This window comes from Saccopteryx leptura, chromosome 1, assembly GCF_036850995.1.
Source record: "Saccopteryx leptura isolate mSacLep1 chromosome 1, mSacLep1_pri_phased_curated, whole genome shotgun sequence".
NCBI classification, from domain to species: Eukaryota; Metazoa; Chordata; class Mammalia; order Chiroptera; family Emballonuridae; genus Saccopteryx; species Saccopteryx leptura.
The window spans coordinates 295,917,211-295,935,573 of NC_089503.1; the positions used below are offsets into that span (position 1 = coordinate 295,917,211).

Consider the following 18,363-nt stretch of genomic DNA (forward strand, 5'->3'; position numbering starts at 1 on the left):
GCGTCGACCTAGAAATGCTGAGGTCGCCGGTTCGAAACCCTGGGCTTTCCTGGTCAAGGCACATATGGGAGTTGATGCTTCCAGCTCCTCCCCCCCTTCTCTCTCTCTCTGTCTCTCTTCTCTCTCTCCCTCTGTCTCTCCCTCTCCTCTCTAAAATGAATTAAAAAAAAAAATCCAATAGAGCTAGAACGGTTTCCCTGATAAATACACATCATTGTTGAACCCAGGTGACACATTCTAATTTAACAGAGACACAAGTTACTAAAATAAATACTTCATTTTATTTTACTTTCAGCCGTGAGGTGAAACAGTACCACGCACGGGTCAGACCAGCGTCAGAGGTCGTACAGCATCGGCGGGCTGTGACCGGCTGGCGTGAACTCAGGCCTTCCCAGTCTGCCAAGCTGGGTGAACATCTATCTAGCCCCTGTCACAACTGCTGTGTAACCGTCCTGCCTGAAGAGAGTTGTCAGACACTGGGGAAGCCCAAACGCCTGAAACCTTTACAGGACACAAAGCAAAGCAGTCAATGCTGACTGGTTTATTACCTAACTAGTAAACCAGCGTAAATCTCACTAGGCAGCACTACAACAATCCCTGGTCATCACTTTATTTGTGCACTCAATCACTCATGCATTAATGAGTATTTATTAAGCACCTGCTGCGTACCAGGAGGCACCCGGTTAAATGCTGGAGTTATAAAGGTTAAGGCACATGCTCTGCCCTCAAGGAGCTCCCAGTCTAACCGCACAGAGGGATGCGGACGTGAGAACAACAGTGCAGCTGTGAGCCGTGCTGGTAACAAAGCGAGACCATCCGTGAATTCCTTCTCCCGCAGCGTCCATGGTGATGGGCTGGCGCATTCCTCCTCCTCTTCAGAGTAACAATGGCTGGACGTAGCTTGAAGCCGTCTTTCTGCGCCAGTGTGACCACGGGGACCCACAGCATGATGACAAGTTACAACAGACCCCCAAATGGTTATTAGATCCCCACTCCTGAGGCCTTCAGGGACACACAGTTTGTCACCGCAGAGGTGGCTAACTGCTGCTGAGTCTCACCTCTTACTCACTCAGCATGTCGTGGTTGAGGAGCCGACGTGGGCTCACGGCTCTCAGAGTCCCTCCAAGGCTGACCGAGGGGCTGCTCTGCCCCTGCACGTGCCCTTAAGGTTTGGACCCACTTGGCCAAGGATAGGTTTGTGTCTGGAGGGTCCACGAAGGAGACTTCTTTCTCTTTAACTTTCAAATAACATTGCAAGGAGCTCTGCTTCGGCCGAAATAACTTGCTTTTCATTTGTCTTTCTTGATTCGGGTAGAAAGGTAAAGTGTTCAGGACTTGCTTAACAAAGGACCCGACTCACAGACTCACATTCCGTATGGGGTGGGGGGTGGGGAGAGACATCCAGGCACAGGCCTTAGAGGAGCAGCAGGTAAACCGTCCCTGGCAGCCTCTCCTGTCTCTGGGACCCGTGTTCTCTTCACTATGTTTACTGGCATAAAATGAACTCATGATGTGAGTTTCAGCTTCTGAGTCTGACTATATATCAAGTTATGCCAGTAACAATACAGGGAGGTTTTAGGAATGGTATTTTATAATGGTTTTCACAGGCTGGCTTTGCAGAAGTTTAGTATTAAGTGAAAGTCTCCTTCCCGGAATCCTGCCTTCCACGAACGCTCCCCGAGACCCACTCCCTCCTCGCTCATCTAGCAAAGAGGGCAGCCCCGGAATCCTCGGGTTCTCTTGTCAGTTGCTCATCTCCATCTTCCTGTTGTCGTAAGGTTTTTTATTTCTAACCTGCCCTGCTGAATCCATGCCACCAAAAGTTATGTCCACTACAGACTGCCAATCAGCAGCAAAGGAAAAACTCCCAGCTCTTGAGAGCAGGACAGAAATGAAAATCTGAGGTCTGCCAGGTTCACTTCGAGTTAATGTGCATGGTGGTGTTAAGGCTTTTCATGAGAAGCAGTTCGCTTAGTTCATCTAAGAATCAGCATCAGTAATTAGTGTTACGTCATTAACTAAACCTTGATGATCACTATAAATGGAATTTTACGAATGCCCCTGTGATATAAAATTACACATTTCATTCTCTAAACTGAAATTTAAAAATATCCCCTGATTTTATTTGTTAATACATTCCTCATATTTAGTGTATTTCCAGAAATCACTCACACACAAAGAAACAACAAAACAGCATCTGTACAAAAATAAGAGCTCTCCATTTTCTGTAACATCTTATCTTTTGTGTAACGAATTGGTGAATATAAAAAAAAAGTGTCAGTTTAGAAAATTATAAAAACATTGCTACAATGTCATAAGTGCTCTACATTCTCTAGGAAAACATACCTTTGGAAATAGCACAACTATTGGGAATTCTTAATGAAATTCAAGTCCTGCGTGTGCTGCAGAGGCCTGCTACAGCACAGCATTCAAACCCTGTCTGCCCCCTGGGCCACTTCTAGAAATCCTCTACGACTTTCAGTGAGCAAGCTGTCATTCTTCTTCCTTCAAATGTCATCATTGAGTTCTGTGGATATCCTGAGGGTGACACTCTAGTAAAGAAGAAAAGGAAGGTTGAAAAGCAGGTAAACGCTTCCGGTCCCTGGGATGAAACTTCCCAAAGCCCCTGGCAAATGACCTCACTATGGCTTCTGCTGGGCTTGAGCTGGGTCCCCAAGAATTTTCTTGGCTTTCTGTGTCTTTTAGCTAATAATTCACTTGTTTCAAAAATGTAAGATTCTACTTATTTTTACTGATTTCAGACAGAAAGGGAGGGGGAGAGGTAGCGATGGGTAGGTGGAGAAGAGACATGGATTGGCTGTGCCACTTGTTCATGCATTCATTGGCTGAATCTTGTATGTGCCCTGACTGGGAATCAAACCCGCAACCTAAGCATATTGAGACGATGCTCTAACCAACTGAGCTACCTAGCCAGGGCCAAATGTAAGATTTTACCCATAGCCAGATCTGATAAGGTCCCACCTTCTCTCTGCCTTGGTATTGAAAAACAACAATATACTCCTACTTAAAAACAAAAACAAAAAACTGCCTGACCTGTGGTGGTGCAGTGGATAAAGCGTGGACCTGGAACGCTAAGTTCGCTGGTTTAAAACCCTGGGCTTGCCTGACCAGGCGGTGGTGCAGTGGATAGAGTGTTGGACTGGGATGTAGAAGGACCCAGGTTCAAGACCCCGAGGTCGCCAGCTTGAGCGTGGGCTCATCTGGCTTGAACAAAAACTCACCAGCTTGGACCCAAGGTCACTGGCTTGAGCAAGGGGTTACTCAGTCTGCTGAAGGCCCATGGTCAAGGCACATATGAGAAAGCAATCAATGAACAACTAAGAAGTCACAACGTGCAACGAAAAACTAATGATTGATGCTTCTCATCTCTCTCCATTCCTGTCTGTCTGTCCCTGTCTATCCCTCTGACTCTCTCTCTCTCTGTAAAAATAAATAAATAAATAAAAATAAAAAAAATAAAACCCTGGGCTTGCCCGGTCAAGGCATATACGACAAGCAATCAATGAACAACTAAAGCAAAGCAACTATGAATTGATGTTTCCGTCCTCTCTCTGTAAAATCAATAAATAAAAATTTTAAAAAACCATATTTCCTATTATTTGGAAGCAGTATGTGAGGCCTCCTCAGAAAGAAAATAGCCAGAGCCTCAAATGGCAGAGGGCACATGGAAACCGCACTGCTTGGGGCTAAAGCTGCCGCCTCTGGGAATGAACGAAGTTGCACAATACATATTTTTTCAAACACATAATGGTAAAACGAAAGAAAGATCATGCTCTTAGTTGTTGTTGTTTTTTATGCAAGAAACTTTCTATGGATTTTTGCAATCCTAATTGTCAGCATTTCAGAGCATTTAAATTGATAAACACCTACCTGGAAATCATGGATGAATGTTAGGAAGTAGAAAATAAAACCAAAGGCCACTGTCCATTCACATATTGCACTCACCACGTGATATGCATAATCCTAATAGCAATCAGAAAGAAACAGGATTTAGCCTAAGCTGATTCACTTCAGTGGATATGCTGCCATAACGATGAGAAGGTGCGACCGGAGGACCAAGCTGTCCAGGGCACGTCACTCAACCCCTTGCAGAGATACAGTGAGAGCCCATGTGCATGGCAGGACGCCCCCAGGGAGAACGTGGATGTGGCTATTCAAAAGTACTTTCTGGCTCTCCCACGCTCAGAGGTGCTAATTATCACTACAATAGCAATTGTACTACACTAAGTAAATGCATCAAAGGAACATGTTGTACACCTTAAACTTACACAATTTTGTATGCCAAATATATTATCAATACAAAAAATTTTAAGGGAAAAATAAAAGACTTGTCTTTATAGTTTTAAAAAGCAGAAGAAGAACCACAAAGTGGTTGAGACTGGGAGGCCAGTGTGGACTCAGCAGAAGACAGAACTTTCCATACAAAGCAGGACTGGCTCTCGGAGGCTGGGAGTCCCCAGACTGAGAGGCACTCGGCGCTGGTGCGGTTTTTCCCAGGACTGAGTGTGTGTACCTAGAGGAGATTGGCTAGCCATCAACACTGGGTTTTCTGTTCCCTGTTACTGCAGAGAATATCAGCTCAGAGAATAGTTCTGCTTAATTATATATGTAAACATAGCTACAGAGCAAATGCTAATGAGACACAGTCACTGACGATCTTCTTGGGGACAGGAAGGAGAGAACAGACAGCAAGAATGAGGAAGGCTGTAATCGGGGCTGCAGGCAGCTGCCTATGCAGGCCAGGAGAGGAAAAAAATAGCTGGAGTTGATGGTGCAAAAGAGAGGGGCGTGGGGAGCCCACATTTACCAGCTCGATTCCATTATCACCAAATAGGGAAATAATATGACACCAGTGTTGCTTTAAAAATAAGTAAAAACAAAAGTGTGTGCATGTGTGTGTGAGAGCGAGGAAAAGAGAGAGATCTCCTGGTTTTTAAATGCTGGAAACTACTTTTTAAAAAACACCATCTAAGTAAAAACTAACATCTGCATTTGGCAGCTAGGCACTTGCCAGATCAGGCCTGAGGACTGCCAGGTCTGATTTCAAACCATGACCTGTTTTCTGTTATTTTGTTTTTCCTGCTTTGCCTTCGGCTCTGCTATAGATTACATGTGTGACTAAACAAACGTGTTGGGTTGCAGATCATGGTGACAGTTGTTTTCTTCGTTCAGTTTTCATCCAAAAGATTAACTGACGCACATCAAACTCTCAGACACCTCCTCACTCCCTGTGGACATGTCCATCCGCCCACTCTTCTTCCAGGTCACTGTGGGGAGAGCCTGACCTTCTCACATTAAGGCGTAGAGAACAGAAATTGCCTCCTTTTGTTGACAGCGCCAGGAGATCTGCCGCATCCTCTTATCATCCCAGGATGACGGAGATGGCTTATAAAATTTTGGCAGAGCCTGACCAGGCGGTGGCGCAGTGGATAGAGCATCGGACTGGGACACGGAGGACCCAGGTTCAAAACTCTGAGGTTGCCAGCTTGAGCACGGGCTCATGTGGTTTGAGCAAGGCTCACCAGCTTGAGCCCAAGGTCGCTGGCTCGAGCAAGGAGTCACTCAGTCTGCTGTAGCTCCCTGATCAAGGCACATATGAGAAAGCAATCAATGAACAACTAAGGTGCCACAACAAAGAATTGATGCTTCTCATCTCTCTCCCTTCCTGCCTGCCTGTCCATATCTGTCCCTCTCTCTGTCTGTGCCACACACACACACACACACACACAAAAGATCCCATAAAAAAATTTTTTGGCAGAAATTTCTTTACCATAATATTAATGAAAGAGCACTGAACCAGTGTAGTCCAGACTTCTCCACTACCCCAGGTGTGCACACAGGCAAATCTCTAATCTCCTGACTACACAAAGTGAGACAATTACATTCTAACTCTCGTCCTCCCTACCAAGTAAATCAGCACACAGGACAGCATTATGAAAGCTATAAAGCAGTACAATTAATTTGAGGCAGGACCTAAATCCTTATTCCATTCAGTGAATTAATGCAAAGGATTTTCTTTGCATTAATCGAGATTGGGAATGGAAGGCAATTCGAGTGTGGCATGGTAATTTATGGAGTGAATAGAAAGTCAGGTACTTTATACATTTTTAAGATTAAACATGAAATAGAAAAAAAGGATTTTTAACTGCTTGGGGATATGCTTTGAGGAATCCTTCCCAGCCTCTGATTTTTGTTTGATTTGTTGGGGAAGGTCTCCCTCCAGTGGTTGAAAAGGAAAGTACACCTGAAACTGCTCTGCTGTGAAGGCTCACTCGCAAGACGCACTTTTTTGTTTGTTTGTTTGTTTGTTTCTGTATGCATCGTTCTTTTCTTCAGCATCTTCAGGCTCTCCCTTGTTTCCTGCAGGCTCCCATCACCTACTGGAATCCTCCTCTGACCACACTGTCTCCTGTAGCCTGCACCTTGTTTCTCCTCTTCCTCTCACCTCCAAACATTCATTGGCAGCTGAATGAAGGAACCACGTCCCTCACCATTTCTTTCACTTCCAATTAACCAGTAACTGGCTTTTAACTCCAACGTTTCTAACTAGAACTGTTTTATAAATAAAATCATTAACATTGCCTGCTCCTTGAAAAAACATCCCTAAAAGGAAAAACCAAACTCTCCAGCCGTTCTCTCACTAACTCTTCCCTCCCGGAAGTCATTCATTCTCTGGCATCTAGATGAACCACCACGCAAGTATCTAATGGCATGAGTCCATCTCAGATACGAACATTCAGTCCCAGGTGTTGTAATGTTTGGTCTGCTAATCACCAGTCACTCTACTATTTTCTGATGGCTCTCAATCAGCCCCACGTGTCTAACTAGACATTTCTCCTTGATGTGTTACTATGGCCACAGATTCAAGCCCATTCACATTCTCCACCACCACCATCACAACAATTTATCCCTGTTAGGGACCTTTTCTCCCCGCCCCCCTCTTTCTCTCTTTCTCTCTCTTCATGGGAACAAATTCTTTGGTTTACCCAAGAAGTCATCTTTGATTCATTACGTCCTTTCATTCTCATGTTAGTCACTTGCCAGTGCTCATCAAATATTTCCCCTCTTTATTCCAATCTAGGCTGGTCTTGATTTGCCGTCTCTGCCATCTTAACTCTGCACTGCCTCTTCATCAATGAAGCCCAGGTGTTGCTTCTAATATTCATCCAATAACAGTCTTTCAACATATTCTCTTATTCAAAAGCCATCAAAAATGCTTACTCTGGTCACCTAACTCAAGCAGGAGCCTCTCTCACTACTTTTCAAAGTCTTGAATAAACAACTCCCCCAAAATTTATTGCTGACCCTATTGATGGCTCACCCTATCCTGAAATAGACTATCCACAGACACTGGAGCTGGTCTCGCCCTGCCTGGTTAATAGTCCACGCTTCCTCTGGCTTCCAAACACCCTCATTCACACTGTTCCCCTACCCTTAAATATCCAACCTCTTTTACTAATAATTGGTGAAGTGTTTGAGAGTTAGAATTCAAAATTTTGTAACTAATCCTAGGAACCATTTGAGATTGCCCCAATAGCTAATTATGACACGCAAATTGCCAAAGGATTAGATGGTAAGTGTTGGGAAAACAGCTGTGGTTAGGCTTGCTCACTGGTTTCCCAGCTTCAAGCACTTTGCACGATTGGTGGGTGAGCACATGTCAGAAAGCCATGCTTGTGTCTATGAAAAGCTATAGGTGTTTTCCCTTGGTGGCAATTCTCCCAGATCATTCTCCACCCCTGTGAGGGGCTGCTGTGTGAATCACTTGCCTGCCAATGCAAGGGTACGTTTTGTTGTTGTTCCTCTGCTGCCATGAGAAGCAGCTTTCTCTGCCTGTTTGCTTGTCTGCCGTTGCAAGACTCTAATAAATGGGGATGGCCCTACACTGTCTGGTTCCGCAGTTCCTCTACCATCTGCCCAAATCCAGTGTGAACCTGCCTGGCCTCAGCCACCGGCATTGCAGTAAGTGACTTATATGCCATTTGTACTTCATATTTTTGCAATGTGTTCTAAGAAAGGGTAGTGACCCTTTTTTCTAAGAATGCTTCACCCAGCCACAGTCTCACGTAACCAAGTTTGACAATCACATCGGAAATGACTTAAATTTTACCTTTTCTTTTGGATTCCACTCCAGCTTGGTTATGGAAATTAGTGAAGCACAGGCAATCACTAAAAAAGAAAAATTGTTAAGGAAAGTACAGAAGAAAGTAGATCCTTTGATGTTAAGACTAGATTATTCTTCTAATAATACAGTAATTACACAGGGCAAAAATGTTTCACCTCATACTCACTGGGATGGCTACTATTGAAAAAAAAGAAAAACAAGTGTTCGAGGATGTGGAGAAGTTGGAACCTCTGTGCACTGTTGGTAGGAATGTAAGATGGGGTAACCACTGTGGAAAAACAGTACAGAGGTTTCTCAAATAATCAAAATAGAATTACCATACGACCCAGCAACTCCACTTTTGGGGAGATATATATATATATATATATATATATATATATATATATATATATATATATATATATATATCTCCCCAAAAGAACAGAAAGCAGAATTTCAAAGAGATATTTGTATATCCATGTTCATAGCTGCATTATTTACAATAGCTAAAACTTGGAAGCAACCCAGCTGTCTGTTGACAGATGAATGGATAAGCAAAATGTGGTGTGTGTGTGTGTGTGTGTGTGTGTGTGTGTGTGTGTGTATGATATATATATATATACACAATGAGATATTATTCAACCTTAAAAAGGAAGGAGATTCTGCCTGACCAGGCAATGGTGCAGTGGATAGAGCATCAGCCTGGAATGCAGACAACCCAGGTTTGAAACCCTGAGGTCACCGGCTTGAGTGCAGGCTCACCAGTTTGAGCAAGGTTGCTGGCTTGGCCATAGCACCCCCCCCCCCCCCCAGTCAAGGCACATATGAGAAGGCAATCGATGAACAACTAAGGTGCCACAACAAAGAACTGATGCTTCTCATCTTTCTCCCTTCCTGTCTGTCTGTCCCTATCTGTCCCTCTCTCTGTCTCTCTAGCTCAGGGGTCGGGAACCTATGGCTCGCGAACCAGATGTGGCTCTTTTGATGGCTGCATCTGGCTCACAGACAAATCTTTAATAAAAAAAAAATAATGTTAAAAATATAAAACATTCTCATGTATTACAATCCATTCATTTCCTACCGCTCATGTTCATGGTTGAGGGTGGCTGGAGCCAAACACAGCTGTCCTCCGGGACAACACCAAATTTTTATTGGATAATGTGTAACGTACACGGGTCGTTGTATGGCTCTCACAGAATTACATTTTAAAATATGTGGCGTTCATGGCTCTCTCAGGAAAAAAAGTTTCCCGACCCCTGCTCTAGCTAAAAAAAAAAAAAAAAGGAAGGAAATTCTGCAATATGCTACAACATAGATGAACCTTGTGGATTATGCTAAAGTGTAATAAGCCAGTTACGAAAACACAAATACCATGTGATTGCACTTACATGAGGCACTTAGTCAAAATCATAAAGACAAGAAAATGGTGGTTTCAGATACTGGGGAGATGGGACAGTAGAGAGTGTTTGTTTTGTTTGATTTTTTAAATTTATTGATGTTAGTGAGTGAGATATTTGTATATCCATGCAAGAAGAGGGGAGAGAGAGAGAAACATCAATTTGTTGTTGCACTTATTTATGCATTCATTGCTTGATTCTTGTATGTGCTCTGACCAGGGATCAAACCAACAACCTTGGTATATAGGGATTATGCTCTAATCAACTGAGCTATCTGGCCAGGGTTAGGGAGTTATTGTTTATTTGGATATTTCCCTGGCCACATAACTCAGCTGGATAGAGCATTGTACTGACACACAAAGGTTGCTAGTTGGATCCCTGGTCAGGGCACATATAAGAACAGATCGATGTTTCAGTCTCTCTCCCTTCCACTCTCTCAAAAATCAGTAAATGAAAAAATTTTAAGTATAGCCTAACCAATTGGGACACAGTGGATAGACCATCGACCCGGAACTCTGAGGTCCCAGATTCGAGACCCTGAGGTTGTCAGCTTGAGCGGCTTGAGCACAGGCTCAGCAGCTTGAGCGCGGGTTTGCTGGCTTGAGTGTGGGATCATGTACATGATGACCCCATGGTCACTGGCTTGAGCCCAGAGGTCACTGGCTTGAGCAAAAGGTCATTGGCTTGGCTGGAGCACCCCAGGACAAGGCAAATATGAGAAAGCAATCAACAAACAACTAAGGTGCCACAACTGTGAGTTGATGTTTCTCATCTCTCTCCTTCCTGTCTCTCTTTCTCTCACAAAATAAATAAATAAAATATATATAGATTTTGTTCTACAAGATGAAAAAATTATAGAATGGATGATGGTGATGATTACACAATAATGTATATTGAATACCACTTAAATATACACTTAAAAATGGTCAAGGCCTGAAAAAAAAAAAATGGTCAAGGCCTGAAAAAAAAAAAAAAAAAAAAAAAAGGTCAAGGCCTGGCCTGTGGTGGCGCAGTGCATAAAGCATTGACCTGGAATGCTGAGGCTGTTGGTTTGAAACCCTGGGCTTGCCCTGTCAAGGTACATATTAGAAGCAACTACCAGGTGATGGTTCTCACTCCTACCCTCTGCCATTCCCCCCCTTTCTCTAAATCAACAAATAAATCTTAAAAAAATTAAAATGGTCAAAATGGTAAATTTTATGTTATGTGTACTTTAACATAATTTAAAAAAATGATAATATCAACATTTCTGCAATCAAAACAGGTTATATCAGCTTCTTATAATCTCAAACCTTAAATTCAATTATAACAGTTAAATTGCACGACCCTGGCCGGTTGGCTCAGTGGTAGAGCGTCGGCCTGGCGTGCAGGAATCCCGGGTTCGATTCCCAGCCAGGGCACACAGGAGAAGCGCCCATCTGCTTCTCCATCCCTCCCCCCCCCCCTTCCTCTCTGTCTCTCTCTTCCCCTCCCGTAGCCAAGGCTCCATTGGAGCAAAGATGGCCCGGGCGCTGAGGATGGCTCTGTGGCCTCTGCCTCAGGCGCTAGAATGGCTCTGGTCACAACAGAGCGACAGCCCAGATGGGCAGAGCATCACCCCCTGGTGGGCGTGCCGGTGGAACCCCGTTGGGCGCATGTGGGAGTCTGTCTGACTGCCTCCCCGTTTCCAACTTCAGAAAAATACAATAATAATAACAATAATAATAAAAAAAAACAGTTAAATTGCAATGTGCAAATACAGTTGATTCCTTAGCAAATACTTTTTTTTTATTATTATTATTTTTTTTTTTTTGTATTTTTCTGAAGCTGGAAACGGGGAGAGACAGACTCCCGCATGTGCCCGACCGGGATCCACCCGGCACGCCCACCAGGGGGCGACGCTCTGCCCACCAAGGGCGATGCTCTGCCCCTCCGGGGCATCACTCTGTTGCGACCAGAGCCACTCTAGCGCCTGGGGCAGAGGCCAAGGAGCCATCCCCAGCGCCCGGGCCATCTTTGCTCCAATGGAGCCTTGGCTGCGGGAGGGGAAGAGAGAGACAGAGAGGAAGGAGAGGGGGAGGGGTGGAGAAGCAGATGGGCGCTTCTCCTGTGTGCCCTGGCTGGGAATCGAACCCGGCAAATACTTTTTAAAGTATGTGCAGTGAAATGTTAAACTGTGGCTACATTTTGAGTGATGCCAGGGCTGCTCCCAGCTACAGAAATTCAACTATTATTTTTCAAAAAACAGACTTCTGTTGAGTAACTTGGTATAAACTGAACCCTTCTTCTCAAGCCCAAAGGGTTTTACAAATCAAAGAGGTACATCCTATATCTGACCTGTGGAGCCAGCCTAATAATGTCAGGGCTGAGTCTGTTGCCCTCTGTGGACAATACTGTTTGCATAGTATTTCCATTGAGAGAGAGGAAGAGAGAGAAAGAAAAACATCAACTCGTGGGATGCACGTATTGACTGTTTCTCATATATGCCCTGAATGGGGCTCGAACCGGCAACCTTGGTGCTCCAGGATGACACTCTATCCACTCTGCCACCAGCCAGGGCTACATGGCATCCATTTTGATTGAACTCTGAAGACAAAGGAGAAAGTTAGAAAGAAAAAAAGATGCTCTAAAAATAGTTTTACAAAAATATAAAGAAAAACTTAAAAATGTTTTAGAATAAGTTAGAAATTTAAAGTGTTGCATCAATGCCAAGTTTAGAGGGTCCTCTTAATTTAAGTCAGCATCTCCTCTCCCTGCCCGCCAGCCAGTGGTGGGATTCAAATAATTTAACAACTGGTTCTCTGCCCTAATGATCATTTTAAGTATAAAAAAACTATATACCAAAAGGTAGTTTATTACTTCATGCATTTAATACTTAAATAAGAACAATAAAAGAAGTACACAAAACTAGATTATAAGATTTTTAAAATATTAATGAAAAAGTATTAAATAATACCTGATAAAAAACAATAAACCTGTTATTTAAAATATTTCCATATTGCTTCTTGATTGGCATCCTTACTTGCAATGTTTTTCACCTCTGGGCGGAATGAACAATACTACAGGTGCTTAGAATATGCTGTTGTGCAGATGAACATTAAAAAAGAGTAAGGAATGTAAATTTGTGATTTCCTCACTGAGTGGCTGCCCAGGCGCCCACCTTAGAGAGAACCCTGACAGTAAGTGCCATTTTAACAGCTGGTTCGCTGAACTCAACAAAAAAATTAGGTATTGGTTCTGCCGAACCAGTGCGAACTGGCTGAATCCCACCACTGCCCCAGTCCCATATTTTGCAATGCTTAACACGTCTCAGATTTTCAAAATTAAAGAAGTAAAAAGCATAGCAGATTCTCTGGCCCTTTTATGATCATACTTCTCTTTCTAATAGTGTTAAAGACTCTTACTGCATTGATTTGTTTTTCAGTTCCTTGTTTGGGCACCAGGTGCCACGCTGCACGGGGAGAGGAGAGAGGCAAGGGAAACCCTGGCCAAACAGTCTTGGCTCACCTCCCAGAAACAGCACAGTCTTCTTTTTTTTTTTTTAATTTTATTTATTTATTTATTTATTTATTTTTTACAGAGACAGAGAGTGAGTCAGAGAGAGGGATAGACAGGGACAGACAGACAGGAATGGAGAGAGATGAGAAGCATCAATCATTAGTTTTTCATTGCGCGTTGCGACACCTTAGTTGTCCATTGATTGCTTTCTCATATGTGCCTTGACCGCGGGCCTTCAGCAGACCGAGTAACCCCTTGCTCGAGCCAGTGACCTTGGGTCCAAGCTGGTGAGCTTTGCTCAAACCAGATGAGCCCGCGCTCAAGCTGGTGACCTCGGGGTCTCGAATCTGGGTCTTCCACATCCCAGTCTGACTCTCTATCCACTGCACTACCGCCTGGTCAGGCGGAACAGCACAGTCTTGTCAAAGGAAGCCCAGGACTGTGGCACGTGAGAGAAAAGAACAGGGCACAGTGGTAAGGCAGAGAAGACAGTATTAATTCAGAGAAGAATGGGGTTCGGGGTGTCAGGGAGGCCTTCACTGAGTTGAACTTAATTTAAGTTGTGAAGTTTGAGGAGCCCTAAAGCTGTCCTACCGAAATATAATGCCAGCCATGTGTGTAACATTACATTCTCTGCTGTAGCAGCCATGTGCTAAGCAGTTAGACAGGCAGGAGCAGGGGAGGAACAATAGGGCAGGTATGGACAGTCACCAGAGTGGAAAGCCCCAGGCGCTTAGCAAGGAAAAAACTGGGAAAACAAGGGCCTCAACCCTGGGGTGAACTTTCTTCCCAGCATATCTGCCTTTCTCTCTTCAAAGCCCCAAGGGCCCTTCCTTTGCCTCTGTACCGTCTTTCCTGAGACCATGCGCCCCAGCTGGCTCGCTTCTTTCATGGCTCACTTCTTCTGCCTCTGTGACTTTCTAAACAAATGTTACTTATATTTGAGTCTTGGCTCTGAATTCTTTTCTAGCCAGACCTCAGCTACCCAGGTTGCTGAACTGAGGTCCGAATGCTAGTAACATTCCGGCACTGTTTCACCCCAACAGCCGCATTTTAAGAAAACTGAAAAAAACAAAACAAAAAAACAAAAAAACCCAACTAAATTTAATTTTAAAAATATAGCTTCTTTCACACAATAGATCAAAAATATTATCATTTTGACATGTAATAATAAAAAGAATTATTAACCCTTTGAATAGTAAAGTTTTTCATGCTCACTGACCCCCGGGAGTGAGATTTTTTTCAAAAAATGAAATTAGTTTCAGTTACCGTTTTGTTAACTTAAAATCATGTTTGTTTGATAATCAATTTATGGAAAAAAGAAGAGCATACATTTTCCCTTTTTTAACATTGCATTACACATTTTTAAAATAAATCGATTGTACTCTGGATGGTCAGAAGGCACGAGGACATACATGAACGTTCGTACTACCCAAAGGGTTAATGAGATTTTACATTTTTTTTAGGTGTTTGAAATTCAGTGTGTGTTTTATACTACAGCAGGTCTCAAAAGCAGGCTAGCCACATTTCAAGTGCACATTAACCACATGCGGTCTGTGGCTACCACATTGGCCAGAAAGACAAGGTGGAGGGAGGCACTCAGCCAGGAGAAGGGCGAGGCACAAAAGCAGAGGACAGGAAACAGCTAAGTCTGGGGGAGAAACTGTAAAAATTAGATTAAAAAATAGGCTCTCTCTCTCTCTCTCTCTAAAAAAAAATAATAATAGTAAAATAAAAAAAAATAGTCTGAGCATGTGTGCCGAGCAAAGGAGTCTAGATTTTGTGCTGTTAGTTATTTTGTGAAGACAGCACTTTAGAAGTTGGTGAAAGACAGGTAGTTTACCAGGAAGGGCTTGGAAGCTAGTAGTTAAATGAAGCTGTTTCACAGAAATATTACAGTAGAAAGAAATAAAGGCATTTTTAAAGATGCTTTGAAATAAGTAAATACAAACCCACTCTAATGTTTCAGGTGAAGACTTTCCTACGGATGAATTTGTTCAAGTTAACGTGAGACAGGGACATACCCTGATGCTGTGTGGGGCTTCGACCCCTTCGCAGAGCTCATAAGAACCCTCTATGAATGGGAACTCATAGTTTGTGAACCTCTGAGACCTGAAAAGTTGGTTGTGCTAAAATTCTGATGTCAGTGTTTAGAGAGCTCTCTCCAGAGTAAACAAGGACAACTTCCCACGCCAAGGAACCTTGCATTTAACACTACAAACGCATCTGCTCTGCATTCTACAACTAAAACAAGCTCGAGGTCAGAAGGAAATATATTTGAAGAGAAAGCAGGACTGTCGTCAACAATCCATAAACAGGACAAGAAAACTGAGAAGAACTCTCTTAGGAATCAAGGTATATAGCATATTTTGTTGTTAAATTTCTCAATACTAGGATTTGTTTCCTCTATGCTTAAAATTTTTGTAATTCAAAATTTCCTTCCCTACAATGAAAACACAACCAAACCCAAAACACTATGCAGACTTCACGTTTTGTGTAGCTTCTATCTTAAAAGAGCGACACGAGGCTCAATAACCAGAAGCACAGTTTGCTGTCACTCCAGCCTGCCCGCCTCGTACTGCAGTCCAACCCAGACTAACAAAACGGCTGTTAACAGGACAGTTCCCATTTTCCTATAATGTGACAGCAATCACCATGTTTAATGACTCTGCAGCTTTCTCTGATGTGAGTGCAGATGGTATTTCGAAAGATGGGGAATTTTCCACCCCTTGAAGACCATAGCTTTTTAAGGCATCTGTTAAAGACCAAGAGAGAGAGAACCTTCATTTCCTCTAAATCAGAACATACAGACCTCATAAAGTCATACTTTCTTTTCACATTGTTGAACCAGAAAAAAAAAATTTTTTAAAGGAAATCAGGAATAAAAAAGAAAAGGCTACATGTATTTTAATTGACTTAGAAATAAATAATATAAAGCTTTTAAAAACCTTTTAATAAGGATTAGTAAATCACACCATCTAGTCATCTATGAACAGGGTGAGTGGAGAGTCTGGCCTCTTGGGACTTCACAGGGCTGTTACTTTAAGTACAATATCAATATTTGGTGTCTTTAGACAAGCACTCCAAAGGAAAATAAATATTTTCATATGACTGGTGAACCGACCTTGCTGGAAGGAAAGTAAACAGAGACTGCAGTTTTCCGACATTTTTCTATTCGCCTTCTTTTTTTTCCAAAAGCATTTTCTAAATTAATTTAAATTTACTGTGTTAACATGGTTCAAGTGTTCCACTGAGTATAAGGCCTTCAACCCCCCACCCCCCCACCCCCATGTCCCCATTTACACCTTTTTTGCCCCTTGCCCCTCAACTCCCTCCCCCTTCCCTCTGGGATTTGCTGTCCTGTTATCTGTATCTCTGTGTTCTGTATATATAATTTCACTAATCCCTTCGCCTTCTCTGATCCCATCCCCTCATCCCCCTTCCCTCTGACCGCTGTCCCTCTGCTCCCTGTGACCCCACCTCTGCCTCTATTCTGTTCCCCAAAAATACTTTTGATCTAACCTGACCACGTTGAGACATTTTCTTATTAATGATTTACACTTTTCTTCAACAGTTCTTCCAAAGCATATGGAAACTTGGCTGTTAACCTTTGCTTTTTTTCACATTTGTTTGTTTGTTTTGCTGGGGAAGGGTTAGAGGGAGAGGTCAAAGGCACTGACAAATGTAAAAAGGATACTGGGGACGACAGCTGCGCAGGAAACGGCCGAGATGGCCATCCGCACGTGGCACGTGGAGAGGCTGTTCCACTGGGGACACGATTTGTAAGAGATGATGGATTGCAGAAGCGTGTATACCACACCGCAGACGAAAGCCAGGAGGGCGCCGCCGTCATGGACCACTGGGACAGCTAGCTCCTAGAGAGAGAGTCACACAGGTGCGTTACCCCACGTGAGCCTGTCCACACCATGATCTGAGCACTCACAACTCAGGGCTTTTCAAAGCCCTCCGTTGTCACAGGTGTACCCACCCTTCCCTTCGGAAAATGCAGCTGCTTGCTCAAGACTGCCAAGAGACAAGCCTCCCTCACAATGAAGTGAACGTTCCCCCGCAAGCTTGGGCAAGGACAGAGTGGCATCTGCCTCGCTGGTGGCGAGGTTGGGGTATGGTGAGCTTTGGAGTCTAGCCGACCTGGGTTAAAAAAAACACTTGACTCCACCACTGGGCTCTGTCACCTTAGATTAAAACCTCAATTTCTGATCTGGGAAATGGGTGTAATAATTTCTGCCTTGCAGGTTCGCGGTGAAGGTTATTTGATAAATTGCACAAGAAGGTACATGAAGGTACCAAGGGTGGCTCGGGGCTTTTAGGCTCCCTGCTCCTCAGTCCCTCCACCCCAGAGGAACACGCAAGTCTAAGTAAAAACAGTGCTTTTGCGAAGCAGAGACAACTTCAAATCAAGTCCGAGGCCCCCAGCCACTTCAACAGGAAGGCGGCCTCTACAGCTGGTCTGAACAGACGCCTGGTGCTAAACCCAAATGTACTCAAAATTGAACCCATCAGGGAGCTCACTTTAGGCTCCTTTCAAATGTCCAATGGGCACCTACCTTCCAGTACAACAATGATGTTTAGATTGAATGACTGAGTCTCCACTTGAACTTGAAAATTTGAGTTTTGCAAAGGGGTAAGTTCAAGTATTGACCAAGAGAGCCTGGTTTGGGCCACAGCTCACAGCCGACACCTGTTTCCCAGACTTTTCTTTGACCACCCAGGTTTCCACAGACCCACTGTGTCCTCTATCTAGACTGCTCACAAAAAATGTTAAATCTTTATTCCCTATGTCACTTCCAGTTTGGCACAGCCTAATCTGAATCAATTTTTGCTCAAATGAACTCCTTTTTAAAATATAATCTCTATTCTCCAAATGTGAAAGGAAGCGTGAACATTCTACAACAGGACATATCAATTATTCATTTATTATGTATCGATTCTATATAGTTAGGGTATCTAGCATGGGCATACAAATTTAGGGGAGTTATATATGAAAAACAAAATACATTCTATGCTTTTTAAAATGTACATAAAATGTATATATACCTTTAAGTACTTAAAGAATTAAGAAAAATAACCATTGAATTGTATACTTGAACATTAAGACTGTTAATTTGATGTTATAGGTATTTTACCATGATTAATAATAATAATAATAATAATAATCCAAAGGAAATTAAATCACTGTCTCAGAAAGAGAGCTGTACCCTCATGTTCACTGCAGCATTTTTTCTCTTCTTTTCCAAGTGAGAGAAGGGGAGAAAGAGAGACAGACTCCCACATGCACCTCAACAGGGGTCTAACCAACAACCCTCGTCTGGGGCTGATGCTCTGCCTATCTGGGGCCATGCTTGC

General features: G+C 43.2%; 1 protein-coding gene across 1 annotated transcript in view; it reads right to left on the reverse strand.

The window, feature by feature from the left end:
• Positions 1-258: 258 nt before the first annotated feature.
• DRAM1 (DNA damage regulated autophagy modulator 1) overlaps positions 259-18,363 on the reverse strand; it is a 53,705-nt gene continuing 35,600 nt past the window's right edge. The window contains exons 4-7 of the mRNA XM_066356547.1: positions 16,697-16,874; positions 8,132-8,190; positions 3,892-3,984; positions 259-2,552 (exon numbers count right to left, since the gene is read on the reverse strand). Coding sequence (XP_066212644.1) covers positions 2,508-2,552; positions 3,892-3,984; positions 8,132-8,190; positions 16,697-16,874 — 375 coding nt within the window. The 3' untranslated portion in view covers positions 259-2,507. The remainder of the gene's footprint in view (positions 2,553-3,891; positions 3,985-8,131; positions 8,191-16,696; positions 16,875-18,363) is intronic.